Genomic DNA, 27083 nt, shown 5'->3' on the forward strand with positions numbered 1-27083 from the left:
GACTTCTCAAGCACAGGAATTGTATATTAATCAGTTTGGTAATCCTGGAATCTAACACAGAATACAATGGATATTCAACAAATGTTGAAAGATTGACCAATCTTAGGTCAACCTATAAACAAACAAACAAACTAAACAATCAATTTCTAGTGGAAAATTTTAACCGTCTTCTTTTTTACTATAAAAACAGATTTAAATCATTTTTAAAATCCCATACATGGGCTTTCTTCATGGGCAGATTCAAGAGGCATTCATTCTGCAGTTGATCTGTTCTGATGATGGAAATTGAAAAATAAACTAAATCTCATAGAGATTCAACATCTGCAAACTGAAGATGACAATATCTCTGCCTCAGGGCTATTGTAAAACCTAAGTTGAGTAACATAAGAAAAGGCACACACAGGGCTTGGCACATAGTATACAATTTTTACCCTTCTTCTACTCCTTCCCACTATCACTTATGATTTAACACATCATTCTTTATTTCCACATAACAGAGCAAGTCCTGATTCCATCGAAACCCTGCCTGGCCCTCCAAACATTCTGGCAGGCTGAGCCCAGGCTCTCTTCTGCTAAGGCTCACTCCACATGCTGGCATCAGCTGGCAAAGGAATTCCACTGGGTAGAGCCCCTGTGGAGGACCCCTTGCGGTAGAGACATTCTCAGGCCAACCGGACGCCAAGCTCAAGGCTCTGGGACAGGGTCCACAGTCCCTCCTACTCCCACTAATAATCTTCATCAGCTGGTGCTTATGAACCAAATCGAGCTTGAGCCTGAAGAACCATTTACTTTGTCTGCATAGTTTTAAAAAATGGAATCATGACAGTTCATATCAAGCCTGGATTTTCCTGTTTCTATTTGAAAAGCAGAAGGTCTGGCAACACAGATCTGAAACACCTTCACGGCAACAGCTGGCTAGAGCCTAGTAGCACGTGACCACTTTAAATGCCACAGACCCCATCGGGCTTGCTGCGTTCATTTATTTTAACTGTGTAGACCCTGACAGGCATTTGAGTGAGTGATCTGTATGGAGCGACTCAGAAATCAGAGAAATGCTCACAAAACCATCCACCCAATATTGAAGGCTGCTTCAAAGACAAAGGCCACTCCTGTTCCATCCATAACTCAACAGATATTTATTAAACATTTTGTGTTTGGCACTGGTGCACAGCACTGAAGGTTCAAAGATAACATATTATCACTAACCTCAAGGAGCTCACATTTTGACAAGGAAGATAGACACACAGATCTATAAGGTATAGTGTGATGAGTACGAAAGAGGTAATACAGGAATAACACAGAGCAGAGAATCAACTCTGCCTGGCAGCAAAGACTCACTGAGAAGGCGGGAATTATGGTGAGTTTTTAATGAGTAATAAATGATTTTTTAAAACATCAATTAATAACTTCTAGAAAATGAAAATTGTGTAAGCAAGTAATTATGTTATAATGTACTATGACATAATTATAGTACATTATTTGTTTCAGCAGTGGACAATATTTATATGGTAATAATAATGTAAATACTGATAATTTAACAAAATTTGTCATAAAATCAGGACCAGTAATTAGCCAACACAGACCATGTAGGGGAAGTGGTTGTGATTAATCATAATCTGTGTGGTGCTAGTTCTTAAGTGTTTTGAGTATCACCCCTATAGTAACTATACTAGAATTAGAAGAGAATCTCAATAGGTAAAAGTCTAAACTTGACAAGTCAAGAAATAGCATTATAAGCATACTGTTTAGCAATACAGAGATAAACACAGAAGAGGCACCTGAAGGAGTCAAAAGTGGTTGATTCTAGGGTGGTGAAGAGGCAGGAAGGCAGGTACAAAGATCTGCTATTCATCATTATAAACTTCTTAGTACTATTTGATTTTTTAAAATTTGTGTATATTTATTACTTTATTAAAAACAGAATTAATTTTTAAGAAAAGGATAAATAAAATTGTAATGAACCAGGGCATTCTAAATAAAAGGCACAACTTATAAAAAGACATGGCATGAATAACTTGTCTAGTTCGCTTGGAGGGTGATTGGGCCTTGTGATGGAAGAGGAGACTGGAGGGCTGGTAGGTCACAAATGGCCTAAGAGCCATGTTAGTTACTTTGAGTTCTGTTATGTCGCTAAAATGGGGTCATTGAAAAGTTTTAAGTGAGAAGCAACATGACCATCTTCTTTTCTTTCAGTTTGTAAAGTTTGCTTTAATACAAATACAGGTGATTTCAGACATACCTAAATGAGGTGCTAGCACACAAATCTGTATGGAGAAGAAGAAATGAATGCGAGAGAAATTCACAAAGTGAAATACAAAAAAAAGACTTGGTGACTAATGGGCTAGAGTGGGAGATAAGGAAAAGGGAGTCTAGGATGACTCCGGAGTTTGTAACTAGAGTGAATGTCTGGATTGTGGTACCAATCACAAATATAAGGTATACGAGAAGACAAACAGGTTGAGGATTACTGTAGACTGAATTTCTTGTTGAAACCTAATCCCTAATGGGATGTGACGGGCCTTTGGGAGGTGATTAGGTTGTGAGGGTGGGATCAGAACCCTTGTAAAAGACACCTCACAGAGCTCCCTTGCCCCTTCTGCCATGTGAGGACACAGCAGAAGGATGGCTGTCTATGAACCAGGAAGCAGGCTCTCACCAGACATTGAATCTACTAGACCCTTCATCTGGAACTTATCAGCCTCCAGCACTGTGAAAAATAAATGTTTGTTGTTTACCAGCCAATGTTGTTACAAGTCTATGTTATTTTATTAAAGCAGCCCAAACTGACTAAGACAGGCATGGAAAAAAAAATCAGTTTCAGACACTCTGAATTTGAGATGACTGTGTCTCATTTAGAGACAGTAAATGGATATTAGATCTGGAGCTGTGGAGTGAAGTCATAGCTACGAGTTCTACATTTAGGAGTTATGAGAAATAAACTGGTACTTAACGCCACACATATTGATCTGTTAGAAAGAGCCATGTGAAAAGAGAAAGCTGATTATGGATAGAGTACTGAAAAAAATCAATATAATAGAGGGGCAGAAAGAGAAGAGTCCTCAAGGGATCAAGAAGAGCCCTGGTGGCGCAGTTGTTGAGAGTCCCCCTGCCGATGCAGTGGACACGGGTTCGTGCCGCGGTCCGGGAAGATCCCACATGCCGCGGAGCGTCTGGGCCTGTGAGCCGTGGCCGCTGAGCCTGCGAGTCCGGAGCCTTGTGCTCCGCAACGGGAGAGGCCACAACAGTGAGAGGCCCGCATACCACAAAAAAAAAAAAAAAAAGAGCCACAGAACTAAGAAGAGAGGTTTTCTAGAAGCATTTGGTCAACTGTATAAAAACTGATGGAGAATTAAAGATAAGAACTGAAATACATGCAGTAGATTTGACAACCAAAAAGCACTAGCAGTTTCTTGCTAAAGAAATAGTAACGGTATGAAAGCTGTGCAAATAATTGGAGATTACTCTTCACAGATGTTGAACTGAGAAAGGGAGGGGGGTTAAGATTAGTCAATATGTACAGAAAAAAAGAGAGTTATTTTGCTTTTGTTTTATTATGAAAGATCATTGACAGGAAGATGCCAAAGGTACAGGAGAGAGGCAAAGGATGAATTAATGACAGAGCAGAGAGGTTGGACAGTTTAGCCCAAAAGGCAGGGCCACTTCTGCAAGTGCGATGTAGTTCTTTGCAGTCAAAGTTAGTAATTCTGGCAAGTATAACTCTATTTTGAGTTAATGGAAAGTCTTTGGAAAATAAGAGCTTAAATGTATTTTACATTCAATACATCTGACCTCATTGCTCAAGGAAATCCAAGTTCTGGTTAAAATGAGTGGGAAACATCTAACGTGTTTCTCAACTTCCGCATTACTGGCATTTGGACTGGATAACTCTTTGCTGTGGGATGCTGTGCATTGTACTATGACTAGCAGTATCCCTGGCTTTTACCCACAAAATGCCAGTAGCATCCCCCTCCCTTCCTCCACCTACCACTGAGATGTTACAATCAAAACTGTCCCCAGACCTTGCCAAGTGCTTCCTTGGGGGAGAAATTACATTGGTTGAGAACCATTGCAATTCTCTCCAAACTTAGATATGGAAAACATAAGATCTTCATTTAAAAGAGTCACAAATTATATTAAATTTCAGAATTAGTAAGAACCTTAGAGGTACTCAAATCTCCTACCAACCCTCAGCTCCCCTAAAAACATCCCCTGGGAGAGTTCACCTTTAAAATTTCAGCACAGAGACTTCACTCCCTTCTAAGGCATCACATTTCAATGAGACCATTCATCCATTCTTTCTCTCACAATCATTCATTCATTCAAAAAAAATAAAGCACCTATTTCTAAAGCTCTATAAATGCTTCTTTATGTTGAACTGGTTTTTGCCTTCCCATAGTTTTACTCTGCTCATTGGAATCACCTAGAATAAGTCTAATCTCTCTTTCTCGTGACTGATCCTCGTATATTTGAAGCCAGAGATCAAGTCTTCCTGAAAGGATTTCTCCTCCTCAGGCTAAACATCCTGGTTCCTCCAACCGTATTTTACCTGACATCATCAAGACCTCTGATAAGCCTTGACATCCTCCTTAAAAACAAGGTTAAAATACAGGGCCATTTTACATGGTTTGGCAAAGACAGAATAGAGTGGGGCTCTCACCTCTCACATTGCGGGCACCATATTCCTGATACTGCAGCTGCATAGCATATCAGCCCTTTTTAACTATTCCATTAAATACAGGGGTTTTATTCTGCTTAGAATAAATAGAAGCTCTTAAACCACTTATACTGTTGGAAAGCAGTGTATTCGTGGCTTTTTTGTTCTTTTTGGTTTTGCTCTGTTTTGTTTCATTTTAATCTGAGAAATGATTTTGTACTTGCCCATTTTAAATGTTACTGTGTTAAATTTTACCTGTCATCCAAATATTTCACAATCTCTTTGTTTTCTTACTCTTTCATTCCGCCTATTACCCATGCCTCCCTGCTGCACATGACCTGCAGAATTCGCAGATGCATTCAAGGAATAAAACCAAAATAAAACAAAATAATGTTAGATTAGCTGCATTTGCTAAGTGACTGGATATTGAGTTCCTATTTCTGGGGTTGTTTTTTTTTTTTTCTTTTTTTTTTTAGTGGAACATTTTATTTTATTTTATTATTTTGTAATAGATCTTTATTGGAGCATAATTGCTTCACAATACTGTGTTAGTTTCTGTTACACAACAAAGTGAATCAGCCATATGCATACACATGTCCCCATATTCTCTGGGGTTGGTTTTTAAATACGAACTCCACTCATAAAATGAAAGACAAAAAGGAAAAGAAACCCAGTTCTACTTTAGTGAGTCAAAGCTCCATTTACTTTTATGCACTTTGAGATTCTCAAATTAAAAATTACAGAATGTATTAAAAGTATTATCCCCATCAGCCGTCACGGAGAATGAAGTCATTGGGAACAATACAAGCATTCAGAGAGACACAGCTTGACAAGGAGCATGACCCACTGTCTCAAAGTTACTGCTAACGCTGAGGTAAGTCATACACCAGCTGGATCAACTACTTAAAAAGATCAAATGTGACCAACCTAAACAGTCATATATGCTGTATTTGCCTCATCTCTGAGCTGAACTTTCCATTTTTAGAGCCAAGTACATTTTATATTTTTTAAGTAAACATAACATTATCTCAAAATGACCATACAGTATATTCTGATAACTTAGGATATCTTCTTAGATACCCTAACTTCTACTTGTGTTTACTAAATCCAGTGATTTCCTATGATGTCACATCAATCTTATTTTAGGAATCAAACCACACTCCATGTCCCATTAGACAATTCAACTGTAAATCAACAGAGAATGTGTCAATTTATGAATATAAGCTGAAATTAGAAGAATATTTCACAGTCAGATCTCTGATATTTCATTTATATTAGAGGGAAGCAGTATAGATTAATAGGAAAAAGATATTTGAAGTCAAATGGAGCTGTACTTGAATCCTGAATGTACCTTTTAATCACCAGCTTTGTGATAAGATTAAGTTACTCAGCATTGAACTTCAGGGTCCCCATCTGTAAACTGAGGCCCATGATATATAACTTACATGGTAACGATTTAACTATCTGTTTAAAGAAAGTGCAAAAAGTAAATTATGAATTATTAACCCCGGTAATGCCTGGCACAAGGTAGGCACTCAACAGAATAGCAGCTCTAAGAGAACAGAAGTAAAAAAGAATTCTTATTACTCATATAGATTCTCAACTCTCATTAATGAATATTGACAAATTTCTACATTTATGATGTGATTTGACTTGTGTATAAAATATGCTTATGAAACAAACTACAAAAGATAAATACATACATACTATACTTCTATAGTACACTTATACATATGTGTTCAATGAGGAAAATCTGTATGTTGGTCTTTCCACATGCTGCTTTTCTCCAGTGTTTTTAAAAAGATATTTGACATTAATGCACCTCAACTGCTTAATAGAAATATGCCATCTTCTGCATGTATGGTTCTTTGTATTTTCAGCACAGTTCTGCCAGTACTCAGCACGGTGTTTATGTCAGAGGGGAGTTACTGATTCAGTTGGTTAGTTAAGTGATTCAGTAATACAAATATAACAGATAAAGTCAGATCTTAGATGATACTATTTAACAGTCAAATGGATTATATTTGATTAGAGATCTAATTTTAATTTCTGAAAAATAAAGTTAACAAAATTTTAAAATTTAAATCAACGTTAGGAGTAAAAACTATAAGCATCTGGGGAATTTCCCAATGTATCTTTATTGTCAAAAAGAAAATCAGAATCTTGAGTGTGCATACTATACACGAAAAGTATTTTCTATGTCCAAAAAGAGGACATGTCTAAAAGGGAGTTGAAAAAATATATTAAGTGGTGGAAATGCTGTTTAACATTGAGCTTATGGGTGGCTGAGTAAAAAAGTGTGAAATAGATTAAGTTTGACATTGATGTTCTCCTTCATCTTTTTTAAACTCCTTTTCTGTCTTTTTTGTTGTTGTCTTTTCCCCTCCTATAAACAAGTATCCTCCTACTGCTTAACATTTCCCCTAATAGAACATAATTTCTTCATAGATTTCCCTTTCCAAATGTATTTACTTTCAAAGCAGACCTGCAAGGAGAGAAATTGCTTAAATCAACAGAAATACTCTAGAATCAAGTGCGTCAACCTGGGTCTTCTGGAAAGCAGAGCCTGAGACACAGATTAAGGGGTTATCACTTTATTGGGGAGGTACAAGCTCTGGGCCATGAGAATGAGAAAAAGGTAAGCAAGCAGAGAAGGAGGCAAAGCAATGCAATGTGTGTACCCATCATGCTGGGTGCAGCTCCAGAGTGAGCCACAAAGACACCGAAATGCATGACACATTCACTCAACAAAGGGCCATGTAAAAGGTTCAGAAAGGAACTGCGTCTTGAAGCTGCTCACAGAAGAAAGAATGAAGGAGGAATTTCTCTGCCCCAGTCACTTCCATCACCCATTTTCTTTTGGACAAAATTTTCCCCACTGGGTGCTGCCTCCCCCAATCTCTGGCCCCTTGGTGAGTGAGAGGCCAGAACACATGCCCTGGGACACGGCCTCGAAGTCCCAAAAGAGGGGCAAGCTGGTATGAATGGAGAGCTGATCAAGGGACAGGGGAGGTAGTTGAAAGGCCCTTAAGAAGTGCACGATTCTGTGTCCCAGTACAGTGAGGATTTGGGGCATCAGGACACCTTGGGGGAGCCTTGTTCCAGGACAAGGAGGGATTTTTCTAAGGTCTCTCAAATCACACCACCTGGAGGACTGCCTATTCTACAAAACTGAAAGACAGGCTTCCAGATTTTCAGAGCCAGGAGGGGAGGCCAAGACAAGGGTAGAGAAAAAATAAGAGGGTCTTCACAAATAGTTTATGTCCATTCAAAATCAGGGGAGTAGAATATGACCTCCTTCCTCCGCCTCAAAAAAAAAATCTATTCCAAATGGTATAAACAATATCTTGGTGTTTAAGAAGGGCTTAGAATGATGAATAACATTTTTTTAACTCATAAAAGAACTCCACACTCTTATATTTTTAAAGCCCAGAGAGGGAAGTAATTTAACAACCTGTCATGCATAAATTAACTCACATATCTGAAAGTTGTCAACACCACGATAATGCCTTTGCCAGTAAATCCACCATTTTATTTTTGCCATGACCGTTATTAAATCTGTGACAACAATGACTAAATTGAATGGGAACCCTATAGCAACCTAGAGCTAGTTTCTTAGAAACCATCAGTTGTCAAAACTTGACGTTTTGAATTCTATCCCTTTATGATAAGGCTGGACCAGACAGTCAGACATTGTAGCGTTTTAAATGAAAACCTCTGGGATCACTGAATTTCCATAATAGTTCAAAGAGAGGAGGCAAAAGGAACCATGGAAAAAGAACAATTTGTTATCAAGGAGGATTATCTGAGTGCAAAGTGAGGAGGAATAGTGGAGTTGGCTTCTGGATCCAGCGATAACACAGCCTCTGACCCATGAGGAAACAGTCATCAAGCTTTAATAATGGTAAAGAAAAGAACATAGGGTGTCAGAGTAGATGCTCTCCCAACCTGAAAAAGCCCCAGAATTTAGGCCCTTAAAATGAGTTAGGATAACTCAAGCCAACTTAACTTTAACCCATTATTATCTTTATTGATCAAACCATTTGCAGAGACCAGAAACATCAATCAATCAATATCAGACAGTATAATTGCCAGGTATAAAGGAAATAAATTCTAATAGAATTCCAAAAAGAGGCAATGTTAAGCTGAAGAAATTATAGCGAAAACTTTCACAAAAGAAGTTGGAAACTAAACTGGACTGAAGGCAATGACGTAGAAATGAGCTGAGTGTGTTTTGGGGGACAAAGTAAAGATGTCCAGCTGGAGTGAAGAATTATACAGAGAAGTATCAAGAAACAAGGGCGTGGGAGATCAGCTCGGTGCTTTGTGACCACCTAGAGGGGTGGGATAGGGAGGGTGGGAGGGAGGGAGACGCAAGAGGGAAGAGATATGGGAACATATGTATATGTATAACTGATTCACTTTGTTATAAAGCAGAAACTAGCACACCATTGTAAAGCAATTATACTCCAATAAGGATTAAAAAAAAAAAAAGAAACAAGGGCCTTCTTGATGTGTGTGGTGTGACTGTGAAATAATTCAATTGATTTTTCTTGTGTGACCTATGAAAATGACTCATTAAGAAATAGTCACACCACGTTTCCAGTTGAAACTTCAATGTCTGTTCACCACATCCTGAATAAAGCAGCTGACTAATCTAGAAATCAAGAAGTATTTAATAGTGGTGAATGCTGGTGGGTAGAAATCGTTAAGAAAGAACGGGGTGCATTTCTTTTGCTACCCTTCTGCGAAGGCAAATGGAAAGTGCATCGTTTCACCTGGCATCTAAATCACATTTTGTTCTTCTTACCCTCTATTACAGGATAATTATCATTTATCTAAAAACAAGTAGAGAATCTTCTCACAGAAGTTTCCTATCATAGGATGTTAGAAATTTGCAATGTTAGAAATTTGTCTCCTGAAATAATAACATTTGAAATTCTTGCAAAATAATTAATCAATTATAGTTATGCTAGGGTTTTTCCCCATCACAACAGGATCCCAGGTCATAACTATTATCTTAATAGTTGGTAAAATATAAAGAGTGCAGCATCTTTAAGGCAAAAACTGAGCCTGGGGCAAGGGATTGATACTATGTCCCAAGATGTCCTCTCATCACATCATATGAGGGGTACATGATATCTACATGGCATTATTGGTGATGTTAACCTTGATATTTCTAGTCAGGAAAAGACATGGTGGAATACAGTTTGGGCCGGGTGGGAGTGAAGTCACTCAAGTGATTTTCTTTTTCAAAAGTCTTTACCATTAGCTCCCCAGGTTTCCATCTGTCCTGCGTCTTCTCCTTGCAGAGAAGTCAGCTGACAGTACCAACCTCCAAAGTACCCCCAAAGTGAAGTAACATTATAGTAGCGTCTATAATTCATGGAGTCATAAGAACCTTTGGTGGTCATTTGGTCCAACTCCTACCTCACCTAGGAATCACCTCTACACAGCTTCCCGTGAATGCAATCCAGACCACAGACATGCCCCAGCATGGGAAGATCACCGCATCCCAAGGCAGCTGATTCCAGTTTTTCAGAGCTCTACTTGGGAGAAAATTTCCTAAATTAATGTGAGAGCTGTCTTCCAGGAATTTTAGTTCATTAATCCAAGTTGTATACTCTGAACTACACAGAGGAAACCTTTGCTGGGTCACCTTTTCAACGATTTGAAATTGACTCTCATAACCAAAACTTTCTCTTTTCTACCCACCACCCGGACCTCTATCCTTCTATCCTTTCAGTTATGTGTGTGTGTGTGTGTGCGTGTGTGTGCGTGTGTGTGTGTCTTTGGCTTCCCCATCAATCTCCTGTCTCTTGTCTTTCCAGAGCATCAATGATTTCCTCAGAGCTCACTCACCAGTGACCTCCTCCTGAGCCTCGTCCATCTCCACAGTATTTGATATGGTTGAACTTCCCAAATCTTCCATCTAAAAATCACCCTCCTCTTGGCTTCTTGACTTATCCTTCCCTTTTCACTCAACTCTGCCAGTTACTTTTCTGACACCCACACCATATATGGGTGTCATCAACACTCTACTTTCAGTCCTCTTTTTCTTCTGATCATTTTTATTGTGGTAAAATATATACAACATAAAACTTACTATCTTAACCATTTATAAATATACCGTTCAATGATATTAAGTACATTTATATTGTTGTACAACCATAACCACCTGATCTCCAGAATGCTTTTTATCTCACAAAACGGAAACTCCATACCCACTAACTCCCCATTTCCCGCTCCCCCAATCCCTGGCAACCACCATTCTACTTTCTATCTATGATGTTGCCTTGGTCTTCTTTTTTATAATGCCATTTGATCTCACGAAATACCCATAGACTTAGTGTCGGAACAAATATGTAGTGAGGGTTTCCTGTGTGCTAGGCACTGTGCTAGAGCCTGAAATTATAATCAGCTAAATGATTCATTTATATTTTCAGCCCTATTTTCTAACCAGATGATTGTCCAAACTGGGTGGCCATTAAAATTTCCTGTAGAGCCTTTTTTGTAATATTTTTTTAATTTTGTAATAATTTTAGATTTACAGAAAAGTTGCAAAGTACACAGCATTCCTGTGCACCCCTCACCCACTTTCATTTCCTCTAATATTATCATCTTTCACTACCGTGGTACATTTATCAAAATTAAGAACCAGCATTGGTAGATTACTATTGACTAAACTCAAGACTACATTCTGACTTCATCAATTTTCCATTAATGTCCTTTTCATGTGTCAAAACTCTTAGGAATTTGGCATCTTTGATGACATTTACCCTGACCACTTGGTTAAGGGATTTTTACACTGTAAGGTTATTTATTTTTTTTCCTTTTCATACTCTATTCTCTGGAAGCAAGTCACCAAATCCAGCCTACACTCAACGAGGTCAAGGACTTAAGCTCTACCTCTTAGAGGGGGGAGTATCCACCTCTATTATTTGTAGTTATTCCAGAAGGAAAATTTGTTTCTTCTCCTGAAAAGTCTTTAAAAATTTAGATTCATAGGGACATGTCAACCAGACTTTAGTAGGTCTGGGGAGAGGCCTAATAATCTGTACTTTTTGCTTTTCTTGGAAGAACAATCAGACCTGGGGTCCACTGCTCTAATTTGAAGTCAACGTCCATATTTCCAAATGCTTATAAGACTTTTGAATGTCTCAAAAGCAGTTCACATCCTCACCAGAAAAAGGAAGTTCTCTTTCACATATGGTACCATAAATTCTTGTTCTCTCCCAGGTTAACAGTGTTGGAAACAGCTTTAATACTTTTTTTGTTACTTAGACAAGTCATTCATATAAATTGTTGCTTAGAAATATTTATTGAATTTATTCCTTGCTCTCCATTGCCTGGTCCAGGCTTTCTGGGCTAGGTAAAACCAATCTTAAAACCACTGCACTCCCTGTATAATTCCCCTATTGAAAATATCACAGTAGCTACCCATTAACCATTATTATTGCACTCCCGAGAAGGAGTCCTTCTAACACGAGTTAGGGACAAAATGATGCCCTTAATGGTAGAGAATGGAGCTGTCATAGAATAAAGTGAGGTCTTCTGTGAGAAAAATAAAGTTCATTCCCATTTAGTTTCCTCTCTCTCTAAGTGTTATGTGGTCATGAGCCAGTTCCCTGAATCTGGCCTCTTGGATAAGTCTCTTTCTCCAGGTGACACTGCTACTCTAAGATGGGTGTGGGGCTACCCTCTGGTTATGAGCCACCTTCAGCCTTAGAAAACCTAGCAGTACATGGTTAGGAACCTTGAAGCAAACCACTCAGGTCAGCCTCTGATCTGTACTTAGCTCTTCACCAAGCTATAGGGCTGCCAGTAAAAATGGAGTCTAGACATTTCCACAGAATTAAAACAGGCTCCTCAGGTAGGAGACCATATAATATTTTAAAATAAGGTCTTGACATATAATTAAAAGCATACATTTATGTAAATTAGAAAACCTCCTAGCTCCAATTCCTAGGAAATCCAGCAAAGATGTCACTGCATTAAGAATTCAGGATCCTGGGGGAGGGTGTAGGTTACGCTGCCTGTGGGATAGGGGTGTTGGTGGCCAGGGATGAGTTGTTTTCTCCAGCAAACGCTTCAGGACCAAAGAGCCGAAGGCATGACAACCAGGACACTCATCGGCAAAAAAAATAAAAAATTTTAAAATTTCAGGATCCTGCCTAATGTCCTCCTTCTGAAAAACAAGTCCTTATCCAGTCAATATTTCCCTCAATACTACACAAAATCAACTCTTTGTTCTATGCTTTGAGTCTGCTCACTCTCTGCTTCACCAAAAAAAGAAAAAAAGTAATTAATTTATCCACCTTCTAATTTTTCTCCCATTTTTTTTCCTCTACCACCATCGTGGAAAACCTAACTCAGTTCCCTGTTTCCTTGGTGATATCTTTTTCACAATCACTTCAGCCCATAATAAATTCTCCTTCTCTGAGATGTTTAGTCTGTACTAGGTAATTTAAACTCCGTTAAGTATTGAACTACTTACTATACGATGTTTCATTTCTGATGAACATTTATACCCAATATAATACAAACTCTTTTTGGAAAGACGGTGACTTGGACAGCTCTCCTTAATGCTAAACACAGTATTAGACACACTTTATAATAGTATTAGACACACTTTAAAATAGTACAAATACTTAGCTATGTCTTCCTCATTATTACATGTTTTAGAAATAAAGACTGTACTTCCCAACAAGCGACCCAACACTATGCCACACTGGTTCGGGATAAATTCTTGCTTTTGGATAAGTTCCCATTTTGCCGATGGTGGTAGTCAATATCTCAATGTCATAAGCAAATCTCATTCTATCAGGTCAGCCTACTCCGGAATAGGAGGTACAGCCGCCATCTCAGTGAGGAACTGTCTAAAATAAGTCATTGTTAGCAAATTCGAAGACATTAAAGAAGGAATATAAACAGATGCTGGAAAACAGTTCTAGTTTCTGATTGTGGCAGCTAGGAAAGCATGCGCATGGGCACATGCTGAAATTACAAGGTTTACATCAAGATCTTTGCGACGCGCTATGAGAAGCTACAGGTCTAGGAGAACTTCCTGGGCTGTGTGCATTCAGATTTATTCTTTTTTTTTTTTTTTTTTTTTTGAGGTACGTGGGCCTCTCACTGTCGTGGCCTCTCCCGTTGCAGAGCACAGGCTCCGGACGTGCAGGCTCAGCGGCCATGGCTCACGGGCCCAGCCGCTCCGCAGCATGTGGGATCCTCCCGGACCGGGGCACGAACCTGTGTCCCCTGCATCGGCAGGCGGACTCTCAACCACTGCGCCACCAGAGAAGCCCCAGATTTATTCTTTGAACAAATATATATTGAGCACCTACTATGCACAATAATCCTCTAGGCACTGGGAATATAGCTGTGAACAAATCAGACAAAAATCCCTGCCATCGTGGTACTTACATTCTAATGGAACTGTTTAAAGAACTGTTGAAAGCATGGTTATCATGGGGGCAGATTTCTATTTTTTTTTTTCCTTTGCTTGCTTCCAGTGGTGAATATTACAGCAATTTCCTTTGATCAAAGTACAAACACACTCCGGCTGGCTTAAATGAACACAATGATTCTATTTCTCCTTTTTAGACATACCTATGAAATACTTTCAAAGTTATCTACATATTCACAAAGTTAAGAATATTCATAAATATTGAGCATTTTCTAGCCAACTATTCTACTAAAATCTTTTCCTGCATTATCCCATTTTATGCTCAAAACACACCTGTGTCCCTAGATGATAGGTACTATTATCATTATTATCATTCTATACATAAGAAAATGCAGCACAGGGAGATTAAGTAACTTTCTCAATGTTACAAGACAATTATTATGGAAAAACTGAATATTTATGCATAGCTGTCTGCTCCTTAAAATCTAAACAAAATTATTTTGTCATTAGACAACTTTTCTAAAACAACTTGTTTATTTTCCATTTTTCTGACATTTAGAAATGAACTTTGACATTGCATCATCATTCATTCTTCCAAAATGACAGTTTATTTCTTTTTAGTTAAGACAATCATTTGCATAACCCCAATAAATGAGACAACCCCATTTTGATGAGATTAAAAGTATTAAAATTATCTTGTAATATTTCATTTTTCTCTGCTAGTGAAGGCTCACTTTTTATCTGATTCACCTTAAGATGTTGGGTTTGGGTATCAATGTCAGGAAAGTGCTGGAAAGCTTTTCACTGCATAAAACTAGGATCAAAATTGGCAGTTGAAGAAGAATCTATAGACCTTTTTTTTTAGAAACAGATAAGCACTTTGCTTTTGCAGTGGCATTTCTTACATTTGTTCCTTCCTATCAAAGCCAGCCAAAAGAGAACTCTTGAGAATTTTTATCTATTGCCTATTTCATAACTAGTGGGAGCTGGAATTTGAGAAATAAAGGCAAGGGGAAGTTTTTCCACCAGTTGGTAGACCCTGATTACATTTCAGAAGTACCCAGAATTTAAAAATCCAAATTTTTTAAATTAATGATTTCTTCTGTGCTTTCCAATTATCCATTATAACAGCTCATGTTAATCCAGAACTTAACTATGCTCCAGACACAGTTTAAGTGCTTTATGTAGTAACTCACTTAGTCCACATAATAGTCTTGGTTCTATTGCTGTCAGCTTTTACAGATGAAGGAACTGAGGCCAAGAGGGTTTAAGAAATTTGTCCAAGATTAAGGAGTGGGTAAATCGCAGCAACAGGGGAGTCATGCCTAGATGGTCTGGCTCAGAGTCTACACTCTTGACTACAACATCACGTTGATGCAGGATATGCTCTTTTTACTCCTCAGAAATAGGCCTACAGGTCCAATCAGGGGGAATGTAAAGCAAGGTCACCTCTCTCCATTTGCCCTAAGGAGCATGCCCTAAGTGTCATAGTGTTGCAAGCAGCCCAGGAAAGTGCAGGAGTCACCCACAGATTCAGGTTCATTTAAGGACAGGGTCAGAGTAGGATGGCCAAAGTGATTCTAGGCACAGACCAAAGGAAAACACCTGGTCTGATCAATGCCAACTGTTCGCTACCAGCTGGGATGGCCTGGGCCTGGGATATGAGTAGGCAGGTTTCCTGGCTGGGATGAAGAGCCAAGCGTCCAAGAACATGAGGTATAGCCAGTGCCTGGGGTGCCACAGATGCATGAGTAGGCAGCAGAGAACGCAAAGATGGTAGGAGACTGCTAGAATGAACTTAAATGCTTTTAAAATAAGTCAGGAGAACTGGGTTCCTCTTAAATACAGTGTTATGTCATTGTACTATACTTTAGTGTCCTATCTCCCACTGTCTCCCCCATTCAAATATGGGGGAGAATCAAATATATGAACCAAATATACGAGAGATAGGTAGCATTACCGAACATGAGAAACAGAAGTAGACTTACTACTTGCCAAACAAAAGTCCGTCTGTGAAAGGATCTCTGTCAAGATGGGAAGCAAGTCCCAAGTAAGAAGAGATGAAGAAACACGTCCTTCTACACCATCTCTGAGTAGTGGGCATGTTTTGCCAACAAGAAATAGAACTGTTTTCTTTACTGAACATACTGTCCCTTTAATGCCTGGGCATTGTCACAAACAGTCACTTGCATTCACTCATTCAATTAACTAATACGTTTTCAGCTCCCACTATGTGCCAGGAACTCTTTATACATCTCAACATCTCAAACATAAGGCTAATGGAATGAGAAAATCCATGGTGTTGCAAAGAGAGAAATGCTATATTAGTAACTCATCCTGTTATACAACCAACGGAGACAATTTGAAATAAGAAGGCTGAACACAAACATTGTTATACATTTTGTCACTGTTTCGGAATCAGTGCTTCTGGTCTACAGGTCAGGTAAATAATATACTACGTATCCTCAAAAAATGTCAAGAATGAATAAAAGTACTTCTTCGCTATTTGACTTGATCTTGCTGATAATCGAAGTAGGTTACTACCTAACTGATGTAAATTAAGATTAAATACCCAATCTCTCTCCAACCATCTAAAAAATCTCCTCATTTCTTTAAAATCTAGCAATTATAGATTCATTTGGGCTACCAAGATTCCTCTTTTAAGACACAGATATGGCTGGGCAAACTGCATCATCAGCAGTACAAAGCATAGTCATTTTAATCAGATGACTTTCCTCTTGAATTTTACTTTGGCGGACTCTTGACCAACTGGAATACGGATTCTTTGTGGATCCAGGGGTTCGTGTGCAGTTTTAGAAGTGTATCAGGATCGTGGCTTAAGCCTAAACTGCATGCAGCCCAGATTCTGGCTTATTTGGACCCTCCTGGGAAGACACTAATTCTAGAGGAGAAGTTGACACGCATGGTTCATGGATTAGAAGAGTGACCCAGACAACAGTTTGGTGCTGTTTCTCTGACTGTCCCCTCAGCCTCCTAGTGACATTCGTGCCTCCTAGTGACATTCATGAGTTGATTACTATTAGAGGGTGAGAAAAAAACAAGATGAGGCTTTCCCACTGGGCTCTCCATGGATTTCAGGAGCACAGGGTACTGGGGTGAGCAGTCTCAACAGAGATGGGGCAGTGCCAGGGGTGTGGACAGACACATGAACTCTCTGTCCTGGGCACCTTGGACCTCAGCACAGATATCTGCAGGCCAAGCCTCAGCAGGGCCACCTTCAGTGGGCACTACAAAGCTTGTCTACATTATTGGGATCTTTCTTCCAGAATTATTTGGGAATTTCCACACAACAACTGAGAATGGAGCAATAGCAAAATTTGATTTGTAACACTTGTTAATATGCAAGTGTGGCCTGCGAAACCTGGGATTTTTGAAGAGGGAAAAAACTCCTAATGCTCTTCTAAGCCCCAAAGCATCTCTGAAGAGGCACATTCTAAAATCTTCACTGTGTGGGGCTTCAGCTACTTCCTTTGTACAATGAGAATTTTACCTGCTGCCGCCTACTTGCTTTACAGCTTGAAACCTAGATATTACGTCATGAATACATTCATATTCTCAAGAAGAACTTAAAAAACCAACTTACATATATTAATGGTTTAGATTTTAATAAGGAGGGGAACATATTTTTGACCTTAAAACTCGCTCATTTTTTTAAAAAGAAACGTTTTCTTCCCTTTTTCACTAGTTATGATTTTAGCTTTAGTTTGTTATAGCAATTGGATGAGAGGGAGAAATTTAAAAACAATAAATAGGGAGTCCAATTTCTTCAAGATTAAAAAAAAACTTTAAACAAAGTTATTGCCCCTTTACCATATTTATCAAATAAGCAAGCATCCATGGCTCTCTTTGTTAAGGTAAAGTTTACAGGAAACAAAGACCCATTACAAGTAAATGGAAGTTAAATATTATTGTAAAAAAATTTTCTCTTAAATTCCCAGTAGAAATGTTCATTAAAGATCAGCAGAATGTCAAGTTGGTAAGCACCTTAGTCTCATCTAAAGCAACTCGTTTATTTTATAAATGAGAAAAACAATGCCCAGAGAATTGTAACTTACAGACATCTCAAGTCACAGAATGGCAGAAGCTGGAACCAGGTCTCAACGTCTGCTCAGTACCAGCTCTCAACGCACTTTCACTGTGACATACATACACACGCACGCGCACACACACCTAGAACATCACACAGCCGTTGCTCACATTCTTTTCAAGAAGTAAATAAGATAACATGTGACTTAAATTAGGAATGAGACTTAAAAGTAAATAGGACCATTTAATGGAAACACTGAGGTCAACAAATTACATCCTTTGGCATTTTGCAAGGAGTGGAGCCTCTTAGGGAGTCTAGAGACTGAATTCAATTCCCTAAACCAAACATTCAACAAGGCAGTTGCACACTTAGGTTACCCTGAGTTACAACAGCACTGGGTTAGAATTCTGTTTTGTTTTTTTTCATTTCTGCCTTTTGACAAGTTTTGAGAAAAAAATAAAGTACCGTGTGATGGTAAATAAGGAAGAATGTCCATCAACCTGAAATAGTCACTTCTACCATAACACTTCTGCTGGTACATCACCCTAATCTTGTCCTGTATTAGCTTGTGCCTGGATTATACCTGAGACAATCAGGTCCTCTGGCCCTCTCCCCTCCTCCCACACTGCACCCCACTGCCAGGTTTATCTCCTCAAATCATTGCTTGTATTATATCACTCTGTATTCAAGGCCTATGATGGTGTGTGATTAACTGTTTATTGATTTATATCAAAATATTTTAACCTGGCTTTTTTGGCTCTTCATAATTTGTCTGCCTCTCATCAGTTCTACTTTCTGGCAGGCTGACTGCCTGTCTCCCCAGAAAATTAATCTCATTCCCATCACCAACCCTTTACTAAATGCTTTTACCGCCTTTTGTCCCCCTCTCTCCCCTACTACTGATATTTCAAATCCTGCCAAGTTTCAATCCTACCCACTCAGGTCCTCCATGCAATCTCCCCACTGCTCCATCCCTCCCTGTTGAGCTCTCCTTTCGCCGGTTTCATGACTTTTTCTCCTATTGTTTCATATCTGTTAGTCCTGCATTCCCAACTTCAACGTAACATCTTTTAGGGCAAGAATCATGTCTTAGGACTCTCTTGAGCCCTCCTCCCACCCCCATTCCCATATACTCTAGCATCTTGCTGACTGTAGCAGATTTTCACTAAACACTTTGACAGTAGGACAGACCAGATAAAATGGAGGAAGAGAATGCCAGCTTCATCCAAGAGATGCTGGCAAAGCATAGTACTGTCTCTAGGCCTAACTCTCAGGCCCATTGTCCTTCTTCAGGCTCCACATCACTCCAAACTCTTTCTGACCTCTTCCTCTGCGGGGTTTGTAAATCAGTCCTTTCTCTCTAACCATGATCTAAGTCTGATCCACTTCTGACCAAGGTCATGACACCTTTAAGGCACCTCTCTTATTCCAAGGACACAGCCAAATGGAGGTTTCCATTTAGATCCCACCTCTTTTCCTCCATAAGAGAAAGCCTGGCCCTTTCCAGGCTGGAAGGTAGTGTCCTCATCACATAGACACTTCAGCTGTGGAGACGTCCCTCCTCTCGCATTGATGCCCCAAGCCCAGATGTCCCTACCCCTCATCCCAGCTAGGACTACAAAATATTGCCAGTTTCCCTTCCCTCTGCCTGCACCCCGCACAAATGATCATGATGCAGAGGGGATGTCTTGCAGTAGTAGGATTTTCCCACTTAAGTATCTACCTGCTACCTTCCCATACTAGAGAGTGAGGGGAACACTGCTTCCAGCAGTATAAACTTGCCCCAGCATCCGAAGTTACAGCTCTTTCTCTGCCAGCACTGACTCCCAAGGAGGTGAGGAGAGCCTCCGGGAGGGCCAGGCATCCTACCACTTCTCCCACTAGCCACTGTCCCCTCACACCAGGTGACTGACCACACCGTAGTCCTTAGCCTAACCACCCAAGTTTCACCTTCGAAGTGAAGAAAAGTTTTCTCTCTGCAACTTCTCCTTAAAACAGGAAATAATATACTCCAAGTAAAGCAGCTATGTGTTTCATCAATACTGCCCTCAGTAAAAATATGTCATCTCCCTTTCCTTTTGTTTCCCTATCAGGAACAGGAGATCCAGGTCTCAAAAGTTGAATCTTTTCTCCCTCCTCCTGCCACTCTCAACTTCGCAAGCAAGAAAGGGGTGGAATAATTCATTTTCGGGCCTTCCTCAGCTCTAGTCTCTCCGGAGTTGTCCCCTTCCTCTCTCTGGCACGCGCCCAGGCAAACTGCTCTCCACCCTGCTCCGCACTCCCGGAGGCCCGCATCTCAAGCCAGGGAGTTCCCTTTCCTCTTCTTCCCAGGGGATGTCTTTTCGGTCTAGTCTCCCAGGCTCCCACTTTGGTGGATTTGCCAAAATCCTCCACCTGCCACACCTCCTCGCTCACGGGCACCGCGCCGCAACGCCCAAGAGCACCGGCGCCCAGGCCCTCCGCTCTGCGCCCGCCCACGGGATCCCTTCCGCCCTCGGACCGCCCCCTGCGCCCAGGGCCGCCGCAACAGGTGCAGCCCCAGGTGCCCAAGTGCCGGATTCTTAACCTCGTGCTACCCGAGTCGTCCAAGTTCTTCGACCCGCCCCTGCCAACCCCAGGGCCCCCTCGGGTCCAAATGCCAGCGCGGAAGGCTCGCCCTCCCTGCGACTCCACCCTAGACTTTCCTCCTGGGTCTCCAGCGACCACTTACCCAGGGCGAGGGCCAGGAGCAGTGGCAGGGAGCTGGCGCCGCTGCCCGGGACGGCCCGGGCCATCAACCCCGCTGCCGGGCCTAGCAGCCCCGAGACGAGTCTCCCGCCTCCTCCTGCGCCCCCTTCCCGGGCCACGGGCGCCCGACGGGGTGCCTGGAAACGAATCCCGGAGCTAGCAGGAAGCAAAACTATTCCCCAGGCTGCCACCCGGCTACCGGGCGGGCGGACACCTCGGGCGGGCGGCCGACCGGCTACGCGAGTGTCGCCGGGAAGAGGGAGCCTCCTATTTATCCGCGCTCTTTCTGCACACACCCCATCGACGAGGCGCAGGACTTCGTCGTGGTGGCCTCCACGCCGTTCCCACCCAAGTTACCCCACACCCACACAACGGGACACTTGCGGGCTGCCCTCGGGTCAGCTCACCCACGCCCCCTGCTGGGTCGCACCTGAAGGTTCATTTCCCTCCCCTTGGGGAGTCGAGGAGGTGGGGAGGGAGCGGAGAGAGAGCACGTGGAGGGGCCCGAGGTGCGGGGCCTGCGGGCCGCCGTGGAGCAAGCCGGCTCTAAACTCCCTCCCCAAGCCCACTGAGCGAGAACGACAGACCCGGACTGCTCTGGAATTCCAGCTCCCCTTATTTCAGCCAATTGCTGGTGTCCTGGAGGGACCAGAGCCAACACTCACTGTGGTTAACCTCAGGCATTTGACAACTTCCAAGCTTCTCTTTTCCATACGTAATTTGTTGAATATCTGGGAGTGTGGGCTCACCAAGAGCTACTTTAAGGATGTCACTTATATTTTTTTCTTTCTCCATTTACTCGTCTATCCATTGTATTTTCATTTATTTATTTAATTCATCAACTCTGTTGGATCTATAAGAATAAGGAGAATCCTTTTTGCCTGGGGCTTTCCAAGCACTATCTCTACCTCAACACATCTCTTCTTTGAGGAGACGTGGAATCTGATGGTTCTGCACCAAGCGTTTCCTGGAACACAAAAGCATCCGCACAGCTTTCAAAGACAGAAAGTAGCATCCAGTTTTACCTTACATGATTTGTCTCCAAAATAACTAAAGGTTACAGCAGTTTTCTTACTGATCTATATTCCTCTTGCTTGATCAATATGTGTAATCATGCCTCCTCAGTACAGAAGTTGTATTTCTGTAGCATCCGAAAGTCCAATAAACATTCATTTACATAAGAAATGCAGTTCAGATGTCTTCCCCTTCCTCCCCATTGTTTAAATTAAACAAATTAGTATGTGCTTTTCTTCAACAAGTGACATTTCATTTCAAAACCAATTCACGTTATTTTAGCGCACCAGGCAACCAATATACCCAGAGGAATAAAAATCAGTTGGTAATTTCCAGAATCCCATTCTAGCACCCACATGACAGCTCAGAAAGCATCTATGAGAAGACAGACATGAGGTTTAGAGAGTTCAAGGTTGTGAGATAGGTGGTTACTGCACCCCAGATAAAAAGGGCAAGAGCACACGAAGCCAAGGGGATTTGACATCATCTCCCTCCTTTCCATCTCCATCCTTCCCTTTTCTTTTCTGATATTGTCTCCTTCCCTCAGGATCAGGGCCCTAGGTGAAGGCATCTTTCACTCTGAGACGGCACCCTAGCCAACAACTGTCCTGGTATCCTCAACAGAACATTATTATTTTTATTTTCCTTCTCCATAAATATTAATAAAAAATAAAGCAAACCTAGCAAAAAATACCAGATGTTTGTCGAATATTGTAAAGTGCCAAGACTTGGTGTAAATGTTCACCATTCATGCCATTCAAAGGGTAAATTAACTGTTTCAGGCCACTGGAGTATGAAATAGGGTACTTGAATATATTAAATAAGCCGGATAAATTAATAACCTTCCCTAAGGGCTTTATTTACTGCCAGAAGTAAAATAAATACTCCAGAGAATATGTCTTCCAAATTTCCTGGCACCGAAGGTTCAATCTTCAGCAAGAAAGAGGTGGAATATTCATTTTCGGGCCTTCCTCAGCTCTCGTCTCTCCGGGATCATCCCCTTCCTCTCTCTAGCACGCGCCCAGGCAAACTGCTCTTCAAGATCAAGCAACGTTCTCTTTCCTTTCTTTCTTCCTACCCTCCTTACTGCCTGCGTTCCTTCCTTCTTTCTCTCCCTTCTTCTCTTCCTCCTCCTTCTTTTTTCTCTCTCAATTCATTCACTAAGGGGGAAAGCCAATCTGGGTTCCAACCACTAACTTTGGAAGAGTAGGAGGCAAGAATTGACTTTCATGAGGCCTCATTCGTGTAACTGAGGTGTGTCTCAATGCTTTAGATTATAAACTGAGCTGTTACTAAGAGATGAATGGGTCAAATCTGTAACAGAGTCACAAGGTAGAACTTATATTCCCAGAATCCCCAAGCCAAGGATTGCTTGAATCGTGTCTTTCCTGTGCCAGCTTTAAGCCGATATAACCAGCCCTCCTGAACCTGGTATGAGGCTTAAGTGGATGCCTTTGGAGGCCTTTAAGCATCAATGTTTTCTCTTCTCACACAGAGCAGCCTCCAGCAGGGACACTCCTCTCCCTCCACTGGACAGGACAAAACAAGCTTGTGGTTATTTGTGGGGCACAACACCTAAACAGACACACATGTGGTGGTAGAAAGGAAAATTCTAGAATGTATCCATTCAAGGTCAGCACGTAATCTCCAAATTATGACTTTAAGGTATTCAGTAGCATAGGAAGATTTCCTAGTAGTCAGTAACATTATTTAATTCAATAAGAGTAGATGAATAAAAAGAAATATGAATGGTGAATATAATGTTTTTATAGTAATGATAAACATTATGCATTATAGATTACTAAAAATTAGTAGTATATATAGAGGGTTTTCAAATGTTCTTAAAACTATTAAATTAGCCTCTATGGAAAACCAGTGAAAAATCAATGCTCAAAAGCTGTATTCAGGTGATTTTGCTTTACACCCTAGTTTTTCTGGGGAAAGGGGATTATTAGTGACTTTTTTTTTCTTACGTATTTTATCATACCTTCTTCTTCAGTCCTTCAGGTATCCATTTTTTATACGTAAGCCTCAATCTGTTTGACTTGCTATCTTTTTTCAACGGCAGCTTAATATTGATACAAGTTTAGTAAATCTCAAATATAATCATCTATGTGATATCTATCAGTTTCAGCTCTCTGTTATGACCTTTTCCTGTGACCATATTCATACATACCTGATAAAGATACTTCTGATTTTTAAAAAAATCTGGGCTTTTGTGCAGGCCCTAGTTGTAGACTAAGTAGGCAAGCACTTAAGTGGCATAATTTTAATGTTGTAGTACAGCCAGGCCCTAGACATCCCCCTGACACACCTGGCACAGTGGCTTCATCCCTTCCTACATGGTCATAGTTTCCCATCAGTGTCAACACTCCTCCATGTGGGACCACAGAGTAGTATACTATGTACAATTGGTTCTGGAGTTTTTTTAATCTGTTCAAATTGGGCTTTGTCACTGAATGCCTGGATCACAAATTACTCATCTCCCTGAGCCTCAGTTTTCTCATCTATAAAATGTGATGGTAATGATTGGCACAGTTTTTATAATTCACAATGATATATATCTCTAAGGCAAAAATCTGGCATATTAGAAATTATTCAGTGTATTATGGTTATTATATCATTTTACAATCTATTTATAGGTTACATAAGGGAAAAGAGTAGGGACTAGCTTCCTTCATTAACCCTCTCTTACTAATATTCCTAGTGGAGGGAAGGAAAGAGCACAGAGCAAATCTCTGATGGGAGGGCTTCCCCAGCGGCGCATTGGTTAAGAATCCACCTACCAATGCAGGCGACACGGGTTCGAGCCCTGGTCCGGGAAGATCCCACATGCTGTAGAGCAACTAAGCCCATGCGCCACAACTACTGAGCCTGCGCTCTAGAGCCTGCAAGCCACAACTACTGAGCCCTCGTGCCCCCGCTACTGAAGCCCACGCGCCTAGAGCCTGTGCTCCACAGCAAGAGAAGCCACCACAATGAGAAGCCTGTGCACCACAACGAAGAGTAGCCCCCGCTCGCCGCAACTAGAGAAAGCCCGCGCGCAGCAACAAAGACCTAACGCAGCCAAAAATCAATAAATAAAATAATAAATTTATTTTTTTTAAATCTCTGATGAGAAAGTAACAGTGAGCCTAAAATTCCATGAATTTGGGCACTGTCTATGCCTCTGGCAATCCCTTAGACCCCTCTGACCTTCTTTCATCTGGTGGCTTCGAACTTATCCCAGGATTTGGTGCAACTGTAGCAATCATTTTAACAGAACATCAGAAAGAAGCAGAGTTGTTGGAAGAGGAGGTGGCAACACCTCTGAGGGAATCTCAGGTCCTGAGGGCAGACTTTAGGAACCATAGTAGAAAGCATTAGGGGTAAAAAAAAAAAAGGAAGGGACATAGGGAAATAGAAGAAATGTTATTACAGGAAAACTTGCAAACAACTTGCCAGATAGAGAATATTCTCCTAACCCATACAATGGCAAAACTGTCACTCTCGCAATCTTTTTCTGCTCTTGTCCCTGTATTCTAGTTCATCAAACATACTGAATACTTACTTTGCACCATGCATTGTATTAGGAGGTGCTGGTATTACCCAAATGAACACATCTGAGATGAGAACATTTTGCCTGTAGCATCTTTCACCCCACTGTGGACACACTTATTGTGGACAAAGTGAGTGTTCCTGTCCCCTCCCCACTATCCCATAAGTCCCCCTCACAGGTAGGGGAGGAAGTTTTTCAGTTACGTTTACATGAGTTCCTCAACCCACTGCCAGAATAATAATAACAATGAACACATTGATGCTTACTGTGTAGCAGGCACCATTGTCAGCACTTACGTACACTAACTTTTTAAATGCTCACCAAATATAATGTGAATTATGTATCATTGTTATTCTCATTTCACAGTGAGGACATTGAAACACGGAAGTTAAATAAGTTGCCCAAAGTCACGTAGCTGATATATGGAAGAGCTATGCTGTGTATGCTCAAGTTCTGAATCCTGGGCACACTCTTCAAATCCAATGACCTAGTAGGAAATCGTTGCCATTGACTCTGTGCAGCTCAAGTAGTCATAGCGAGTGTAGTCAGTCCTCTGGCCACCTGCTGGAAGTCTCATTTGAGAACAACAGTGTATCTAATGAGTTCTTCACTTGACTTCCTGAAAAATTGCTTCCCTTCACCATATAGAGGAAGAGATGAGGGGATTGCTGCATTGGACTGTAATTCTAACTCACAAGGTGAGATTGGCTGTAAAGTTAAAAACAAAATGAAACGTAGGAGATAAATAACTATGCAACCCTAGAATTAGTTCTGGCCATGTAAGGGGAAGACTGGAATCGGCTACGCAGCGTCAGCTGAAAGAAGGCATCACAGAGAAAAACGGGCATGCTAAGAGGGCTTGAGAAGCTAAAAAAGGGTGAATTTTCAACAGAGTTTAAAACTCTCAAAAAAAGGCTTCCCTGGTGGCGCAGTGGTTGAGAGTCCACCTGCCGACGCAGGGGACACGGGTTCGTGCTCCGGTCCGGGAGGATCCCACATGCCGCGGAGCGGCTGGGCCCGTGAGCCATGGCCGCTGAGCCTGCGCGTCCGGAGCCTGTGCTCCGCAACGGGAGAGGCCGCGGCAGTGAAAGGCCCGCGTACCGCAAAAAAAAAAAAAAAAAAACTCTCAAAAAAGACGTGATTCCTATTATGTAATTATTAACAATTTCAGTTAAAAATTATCTAAAATCTGGAGAGCAAGTCGCATATTCATATGCAGACAAGAGTGACTATCACAGACCTGTGAAAAAAGTCTCTGAGGAGGTTGAGATTTCCGAAAATGACTTGGGACCACAGAGCTCTAATTATGTTCGTAATGAAAATATCAAAATGGGGCATGGCCAATTGCTCTGTGCCAATGGTGCAACAAACATGAATCACACACACACGTACACACGTTTTTTTTTCACTTTTATTGTGATTTAATTTTTTCTTCCAAGCAGAACAAAAGAAAAAAAAGAGCATCTGAGGAGGTATCAAAACCCAAGATGAGTGCAGAATTTCCTTGTTTTTTAAGGCTGACCAGTATTTCATTGTATATACACACCACATCTTCTTTTTTTTTTTTTTTTTTGCGGTACACGGGCCTCTCACTGTCGTGGCCTCTCCCGTTGTGGAGCACAGGCTCCGGACGCACAGGCTCAGCGGCCATGGCTCACGGGCCCAGCTGCTCCGCGGCATGTGGGATCCTCCC

General features: G+C 41.1%; 1 protein-coding gene across 1 annotated transcript in view; it reads right to left on the reverse strand.

Moving 5' to 3' along the window:
- Positions 1-21176, reverse strand: part of BTC (betacellulin) — a 41188-nt gene extending 20012 nt beyond the window's left edge. The window contains exon 1 of the mRNA XM_030877868.2: positions 20822-21176. Coding sequence (XP_030733728.1) covers positions 20822-20885 — 64 coding nt within the window. The 5' untranslated portion in view covers positions 20886-21176. The remainder of the gene's footprint in view (positions 1-20821) is intronic.
- Positions 21177-27083: the final 5907 nt, after the last annotated feature.

Source organism: Globicephala melas, chromosome 5 (genome assembly GCF_963455315.2).
Source record: "Globicephala melas chromosome 5, mGloMel1.2, whole genome shotgun sequence".
In the NCBI taxonomy this organism is placed as follows: Eukaryota; Metazoa; Chordata; class Mammalia; order Artiodactyla; family Delphinidae; genus Globicephala; species Globicephala melas.